The 8713-nt window shown below is 37.1% G+C and overlaps 1 protein-coding gene across 1 annotated transcript; it reads right to left on the bottom strand.

Moving 5' to 3' along the window:
- Positions 1 to 393: 393 nt before the first annotated feature.
- On the bottom strand, positions 394 to 3882 carry LOC110496914 (gastrin-releasing peptide receptor). Its single transcript, XM_036984468.1, has 2 exons — positions 3541 to 3882; positions 394 to 887 (listed from the first exon to the last, which is right to left on the bottom strand). The coding sequence occupies exons 1-2, from the start codon at positions 3868 to 3870 to the stop codon at positions 489 to 491; spliced, it is 729 nt and encodes a 242-aa protein (XP_036840363.1). The 5' UTR covers positions 3871 to 3882; the 3' UTR covers positions 394 to 488.
- Positions 3883 to 8713: the final 4831 nt, after the last annotated feature.

Below are 8713 nucleotides of genomic sequence, written 5' to 3'. Positions count from 1 at the left end.
CTGTCTCACATTCTCTCCTCTTGGTAGACCTGTCTGTCTGTCTGTCTCACATTCTCTCCTCTTGGTAAACCTGTATGTCTGTCTCACATTCTCTCCTCTTGGTGTACCTGTCTGTCTGTCTCATTCTCTCCTCTTGGTAGACCTGTCTGTCTGTCTGTCTGTCTCACATTCTCTCCTCTTGGTAGACCTGTCTGTCTGTCTCATTCTCTCCTCTTGGTAGACCTGTCTGTCTGTCTGTCTCACATTCTCTCCTCTTGGTAGACCTGTCTGTCTGTTTCACATTCTCTCCTCTTGGTAAACCTGTATGTCTGTCTGTCTCACATTCTCTCCTCTTGGTAGACCTGTCTGTCTATCTGTCTCACACTCTCTCCTCTTGGTAGACCTGTCTGTCTGTCTGTCTGTCTGTCTGTCTGTCTGTCTGTCTCACACTCTCTCCTCTTGGTAGACCTGTATGTCTGTCTCTCTCTTACCATCCACCCGTCTGTCTCTCACACACTGTCCTCCTGACAGATGTGTTTTCCATTAATAAAGCTCAGACTGGCCACTGAGTGGTTGGTGGTCCTGAGGGAGGTCATGTTTGTGTTGTTCCTGTTCCTCCTCTGGCTCTGGGACCTCTTCGCCAGGGCTCGACAACAACAACACAGCTGCTTGTTGAACTGCTTCTGGAAACTCTTGCTGAGCAGGTAGAGGGCGAAGGGGTTGACACAGGAGTTAGTGAAGGCCAGGATACGGGCTCCCACAGTGAAGATGAAGTGGGCCATGGAGGTGTCCACTTCGGAGTAGTGGTAGGAGCGGTTGAGGTAGATCACGTGACAGGGGAGCCAGCACACGGCGAACAGGCCCACAAACACCAGGACGGTCTTGGCAAGGCGCTTCCTGGACTCTATCTGTGATGTTGTGGAGAGAGAGAGATGAAGATTAAGAAAATAGAAGAGATGATGAAGAATAAAATAGAAGAGATGAAAATAGAAGAGATGATGAAGAATAAAATAGAAGAGATGATGGAGAAGAACTAGAATAAAATAGAAGAGATGATGAAGGAGAAGAAGAAAATAGTAGAGATGATGAAGGAGAAGAAAATAGTAGAGATGATGAAGGAGAAGAAAATAGTAGAGATGATGAAGGAGAAGAAGAAGAAGAAAATAGTAGAGATGATGAAGAAGAAGAAAATAGTAGAGATGATGAAGGAGAAGAAGAAGAAGAAAATAGTAGAGATGATGAAGGAGAAGAAAATAGTAGAGATGATGAAGGAGAAGAAAATAGTAGAGATGATGAAGGAGAAGAAAATAGTAGAGATGATGAAGGAGAAGAAAATAGTAGAGATGATGAAGGAGAAGAAAATAGAAGAGATGATGAAGGAGAAGAAAATAGTAGAGATGATGAAGGAGAAGAAAATAGTAGAGATGATGGAGAAGAAAATAGTAGAGATGATGAAGGAGAAGAAAATAGAAGAGATGATGAAGGAGAAGAAGAAGAAGAAAATAGTAGAGATGATGAAGGAGAAGAAAATAGTAGAGATGATGAAGAAGAAGAAAATAGTAGAGATGATGGAGAAGAAAATAGTAGAGATGATGAAGGAGAAGAAAATAGAAGAGATGATGAAGGAGAAGAAGAAGAAGAAAATAGTAGAGATGATGAGGGAGAAGAAGAAGAAGAAAATAGTAGAGATGATGAAGGAGAAGAAGAAGAAGAAAATAGTAGAGATGATGAAGGAGAATAAGAAGAAGAAAATAGTAGAGATGATGAGGGAGAAGAAGAAGAAGAAAATAGTAGAGATGATGAAGGAGAAGAAGAAGAAGAAAATAGTAGAGATGATGAAGGAGAAGAAGAAGAAGAAAATAGTAGAGATGATGAAGGAGAAGAAGAAGAAGAAAATAGTAGAGATGATGAAGGAGAAGAAGAAGAAGAAAATAGTAGAGATGATGAAGAAGAAGAAGAAAATAGTAGAGATGATGAAGGAGAAGAAGAAGAAGAAAATAGTAGAGATGATGAAGGAGAAGAAGAAAATAGTAGAGATGATGAAGAAGAAGAAAATAGTAGAGATGATGAAGGAGAAGAAAATAGTAGAGATGATGAAGGAGAAGAAAATAGTAGAGATGATGAAGGAGAAGAAGAAGAAGAAAATAGTAGAGATGATGAAGGAGAAGAAAATAGTAGAGATGATGAAGGAGAAGAAAATAGAAGAGATGATGAAGGAGAAGAAAATAGTAGAGATGATGAAGGAGAAGAAAATAGTAGAGATGATGAAGGAGAAGAAAATAGTAGAGATGATGAAGGAGAAGAAAATAGAAGAGATGATGAAGGAGAAGAAAATAGTAGAGATGATGAAGGAGAAGAAAATAGTAGAGATGATGAAGGAGAAGAAAATAGTAGAGATGATGAAGGAGAAGAAAATAGTAGAGATGATGAAGGAGAAGAAAATAGAAGAGATGATGAAGGAGAAGAAAATAGTAGAGATGATGAAGGAGAAGAAAATAGTAGAGATGATGAAGGAGAAGAAAATAGTAGAGATGATGAAGGAGAAGAAAATAGTAGAGATGATGAAGGAGAAGAAGAAGAAGAAAATAGAAGAGATGATGAAGGAGAAGAAAATAGTAGAGATGATGAAGGAGAAGAAAATAGTAGAGATGATGAAGGAGAAGAAAATAGAAGAGATGATGAAGGAGAAGAAAATAGAAGAGATGATGAAGGAGAAGAAAATAGAAGAGATGATGAAGGAGAAGAAAATAGTAGAGATGATGAAGGAGAAGAAAATAGTAGAGATGATGAAGGAGAAGAAAATAGAAGAGATGATGAAGGAGAAGAAAATAGAAGAGATGATGAAGGAGAAGAAAATAGTAGAGATGATGAAGGAGAAGAAAATAGTAGAGATGATGAAGGAGAAGAAAATAGTAGAGATGATGAAGGAGAAGAAAATAGTAGAGATGATGAAGGAGAAGAAGAAGAAGAAAATAGAAGAGATGATGAAGGAGAAGAAAATAGTAGAGATGATGAAGGAGAAGAAAATAGTAGAGATGATGAAGGAGAAGAAAATAGTAGAGATGATGAAGGAGAAGAAAATAGTAGAGATGATGAAGGAGAAGAAAATAGTAGAGATGATGAAGGAGAAGAAGAAGAAGAAAATAGTAGAGATGATGAAGGAGAAGAAAATAGAAGAGATGATGAAGGAGAAGAAAATAGTAGAGATGATGAAGGAGAAGAAAATAGTAGAGATGATGAAGGAGAAGAAAATAGTAGAGATGATGAAGGAGAAGAAAATAGTAGAGATGATGAAGGAGAAGAAAATAGTAGAGATGATGAAGGAGAAGAAAATAGTAGAGATGATGAAGGAGAAGAAAATAGAAGAGATGATGAAGGAGAAGAAAATAGAAGAGATGATGAAGGAGAAGAAAATAGTAGAGATGATGAAGGAGAAGAAAATAGTAGAGATGATGAAGGAGAAGAAAATAGAAGAGATGATGAAGGAGAAGAAAATAGAAGAGATGATGAAGGAGAAGAACTAGAATAAAATAGAAGAGCTGATGAAGAAGAGAGACCCACCTGTCTTCTGACGTGCACGTTGCCCTCCACCGGCATATTATAGGCACTCCTGATCAGGCTCCTGGCGATGAACAGGTAATAGACTGATATAACCGACAGAGGAATGACATAGAAGATGAGGAAGGAGGCCATGGAGTGGATCTTGGGGTGCAGTTCACCATCGTGGGGATAGGGGGCGCAGGTGATGAAGGTCTCATTGGTGCTGTGGATGCTGAACGAGCGGAGGTCTGAGAAGACAGCCTCGGGGACAGCCAGGGTCATGGAGAAGAGCCAGATCACTGCAGCCCGCAGGACAATCCTCGCCGGGGCATTGGAGGCCTGGATGTCCATGGGCTTCACGATTGCCTTGTACCTGGAGGATGATAGAGGAGGAGGAGGAAGACGTGATCTCCTCAACTTAGGCCACCTGTTCAGAAGTATGTGTGACGTATGATTCTTGATCTCTGCTTGCCTTATACAGATGTCTTGCTAGCACTTGGGTTGTGTCCTGAATGGCACCCTATTCCCTATGTGGAGCAAGGCAATATAAAGGCACCCTATTCCATATGTGGAGCAAGGCAATATAAAGGCACCCTATTCCCTATGTGGAGCAAGGCAATGTAAAGGGAATAAGGTGCCCATCGGGACACAGACAGTTTTCCTCTAACCAGGTGCTATCCTTCAAAACCCGATTGTTCTCCAATCAACTCTACATTCTCCTGTTTCTCATTTTTTCTTCATATTTCAACCCCTCGGTTCCTTTTACTGTTTGGTAAAGCGCGTCATGTCTGCTAACTGAATTAATATTTTCTATTGACGTCAGACGGGACCATAAGATGTTGATTGTGCATCAACATTCATTCTATTCAATTCCTTCTATTCTATTCATTCTATTATATTCATTCTATTCTATTCATTCTATTCTATTCATTCTATACTATTCATTCTATTCTATTCAAGTCCTTCTATTCTATTCATTCTATTATATTCATTCTATTCTATACCTTCTATTCTATTCATTCTATTCTATTCATTCTATTCTATTCATTCTATTATATTCCTTCTATTCTATACCTTCTATACTATTCATTCTATTCTATTCATTCTATACTATTCATTCTATACTATTCATTCTATTATATTCATTCTATTCTATACCTTCTATACTATTCATTCTATTCTATTCATTCTATACTATTCATTCTATTCTATTCATTCTATACTATTCATTCTATACTATTCATTCTATTATATTCATTCTATTCTATACCTTCTATACTATTCATTCTATTCTATTCATTCTATACTATTCATTCTATACTATTCATTCTATTATATTCATTCTATTCTATACCTTCTATACTATTCATTCTATTCTATTCATTCTATACTATTCATTCTATACTATTCATTCTATTCTATTCATTCTATACTATTCATTCTATACTATTCATTCTATTATATTCATTCTATTCTATACCTTCTATACTATTCATTCTATTCTATTCATTCTATACTATTCATTCTATTCTATTCATTCTATACTATTCATTATATTCTGTTCATTCTATTCTATTCATTCTATTCTATTCCTTCTATACTATTCCTTCTATTCTAGTCATTCTATACTATTCATTATATTATATTCCTTCTATTCTAGTCATTCTATACTATTCATTCTATTCTATTCCTTCTATACAATTCATTCTATACTATTCATTCTATTCAATTCCTTCTATACTATTCCTTCTATTCTATACCTTCTATACTATTCATTCTATTCTATTCATTCTATACTATTCATTCTATTCTATTCATTCTATACTATTCATTCTATTATATTCATTCTATTCTATACCTTCTATACTATTCATTCTATTCTATTCCTTCTATTCTAGTCATTCTATACTATTCATTCTATACTATTCATTCTATTATATTCATTCTATTCTATACCTTCTATACTATTCATTCTATTCTATTCATTCTATACTATTCATTCTATACTATTCATTCTATTCTATTCATTCTATACTATTCATTCTATACTATTCCTTCTATTCTAGTCATTCTATACTATTCATTCTATACTATTCATTCTATTCTATTCATTCTATACTATTCATTATATTCTGTTCATTCTATTCTATTCATTCTATTCTATTCCTTATATACTATTCATTCTATACTATTCCTTCTATTCTAGTCATTCTATACTATTCATTCTATTATATTCCTTCTATTCTATTCATTCTATACTATTCCTTCTATTCTATTCCTTCTATACAATTCATTCTATACTATTCATTCTATTCTATTCCTTCTATTCTATTCATTCTATACTATTCCTTCTATTCTATTCCTTCTATACAATTCATTCTATACTATTCATTCTATTATATTCCTTCTATTCTATTCATTCTATACTATTCCTTCTATACAATTCATTCTATACTATTCATTCTATTCAATTCCTTCTATACTATTCCTTCTATTCTATACCTTCTATACTATTCATTCTATTCTATTCATTCTATACTATTCATTCTATTCTATTCATTCTATACTATTCATTCTATTATATTCATTCTATTCTATACCTTCTATACTATTCATTCTATTCTATTCCTTCTATTCTAGTCATTCTATACTATTCATTCTATTATATTCCTTCTATTCTATTCATTCTATACTATTCCTTCTATTCTATTCATTCTATACTATTCATTCTATTATATTCCTTCTATTCTATTCATTCTATACTATTCCTTCTATTCTATTATATTCATTCTATTCTAGTCATTCTATACTATTCATTCTATTATATTCATTCTATACTATTCATTCTATACTATTCATTCTATTCTATTCATTCTATACTATTCATTCTATTCTATTCATTCTATTCTATTCATTCTATACTATTCATTCTATTATATTCATTCTATACTATTCCTTCTATACTATTCCTTCTATTCTAGTCATTCTATACTATTCATTCTATTATATTCATTCTATTCTAGTCATTCTATACTATCAATTATTTTCTGTTCATTCTATACTATTCCTTCCATTCTATTCATTTGTCGAACATCTCATTCCAAAATAATGGGCATTAATATGGAGTTGGTCCCCCTTTGCTGCTATAACAGCCTCCACTCTTCTGGGAAGGCTTTCCACTAGACGTTGGAACATTGCTGCGGGGACTTTCTTCCATTCAGCCACAAGAGCATTAGTGAGGTTGGTCGCTGATGTTGGGCGATTAGGACTGGCTCGCAGTTGGCATTCCAATTCATCCCAAATGTGTTCGATGGGGTTGAGGTCAGGGCTCTGTGCAGGCCAGTCAAGTTCTTCCACACCAATCTCGACAAACCATTTCTGTACGGACCTCGCTTTATGCATTTTGGCATTGTAATGCTGAAACAGGAAAAGGCCTTCCCCAAACTGTTGCCACAAAGTTGGAAGCACAGAATCATCTAGAATGTCATTGTATGCTGTAGCGTTAATATTTCCCTTCACTGGAACTAAGGGGCCTAGCCCGAACCATGACAAACAGCCCCAGACCATTATTCCTCATCCACCAAACTTTACAGTTGGCACTATGCATTGGGGCAGGTAGCGCTTCCAGAGTCCAGTGGCGGCGAGCTTTACACCACTCCAGCTGACGCTTGGCATTGAGCATGTTCTTAGGCTTGTGTGCGACTCCTCAGCCAGGAAACCCGTTTCAACCCAACGAACAGTTATTGTGCTGACATATCTTCCAGAGGCAGTTTGGAACTCTGTATTGAGGGTGATTTTTACGTGCTATGCGCTTCAGCACTCGGCGGTCCCGTTCTGTGACCTTATGTGGCTTAAACTGAGCCGTTGTGGCTCCTAGACATTTCCACTTCACAATAACAGCACTTACAGTTGACCAGGGCAGAAATTTGACGAACTGACTTGTTGGAAAGGTAGCATCCTATGACGGTGGGGCCACGTTGAAAGTCACTGAGCTTAAGGACATGTTTGTCTATGGAGATTGCATGGCTGTGTGCTCGATTTTATACACCTGTCAGCAACGGGTGTGGCAGAAATAACCAAATCACTTTGAAAGGGGTGTCCACGTACTCTAGTATATATAGTCCAGCTGTAGTGTTTACTCCTGCACGCCTGGAGAGCCAGGTTCCATTGAGGCAGGCTCAATCAAGCACAGATAAAGTTGATTGAAATGATCTCATAGTATTTTAACGTCGGTTTTGAAAGTATATGGTTAGGATTTAACCGGAGGAAGCGTTGGGTAGCTGGTGAGGAGAGGGGAGGTATCTGTCATTTATCAATGGATTATTATCTGCTAATGGGATCGTAGGCTAAATGAGAGACATTAGAGCAAAGACACAGAACATTGTAATGGGCTAGCTGGAGACGGTATCATTATATGGCTGCCATGGTGATGGTCAGTCTATATGATGGATGTCTTCTCGTCCCACTCCACAGGGATGCACACTTTATGGCAGCGTTTGAAACCCCAAATGAAACCCTATTCCCTAGTGCACTACTTTTGACCAGAGCCCCGTGGATACATAGGGAAAGGGTGCCATTTGGGATGCAAACTATATCATCCCAATGAATAGGTTGGTTGTGGGAAGTTGTGTGGGAAGGATGTAGCCTATGACCCCCCCCCCCCCCCCCCCCCCCCCCCCCCCAAACACACAGGCACGCCCATGCATGCAAGCACCGTCACTTATTTACTCATTCACTGTCACAAACACAAACACACACACGCACACACACACACACACACACACGAAGTCGCACGCTTATACATTTCTACTCATATGTCGGATCTCATTTCTGTGCCTCTAGCAAATCTCATATCTCTCATCAAAGTATGATCCCACTGATCCGAACGCGTAATAACGCAACAGAGTAAATCAGATTGTATCTGCATTGTCTCAGTAGCAGCATGTTCTTGACAGGTTGTACCCATACCGTTGTTTAAATTCATATTATTTCCAGCTCGATAGAGTTTAGCCGAAGAACCTCTCGCCCGCCAGAGATGCGTTCGGAGAGAATATTCGATAAGGATGGATCCCGTTTTCATCATTTTACCTAAACGACAATATGTTGAGCTTAAAGTAACTACAAGTCTACAACCATTTAACTATACAACTCTACATTAAAATACCAGATCAGTTGGCAATGGGATGTGTAGCCT

Source organism: Oncorhynchus mykiss, chromosome 7 (genome assembly GCF_013265735.2).
Source record: "Oncorhynchus mykiss isolate Arlee chromosome 7, USDA_OmykA_1.1, whole genome shotgun sequence".
NCBI classification, from domain to species: Eukaryota; Metazoa; Chordata; class Actinopteri; order Salmoniformes; family Salmonidae; genus Oncorhynchus; species Oncorhynchus mykiss.
The sequence above is the reverse complement of the archived record's forward strand: the minus strand, read 5'-3'. Positions and strand labels throughout refer to the sequence as shown.

What these genes read in the sequence shown, in the direction of transcription:
- LOC110496914 (XM_036984468.1), bottom strand. Translation starts at nt 3,870, where the DNA reads ATGGACATCCAGGCCTCCAATGCCCCGGCGAGGATTGTCCTGCGGGCT. An exon ending in ACGTGCACGTCAGAAGACAG is followed by an intron (nt 888 to 3,540) that starts GTGGGTCTCTCT and finishes ACAACATCACAG; the next exon opens with ATAGAGTCCAGGAAGCGCCT.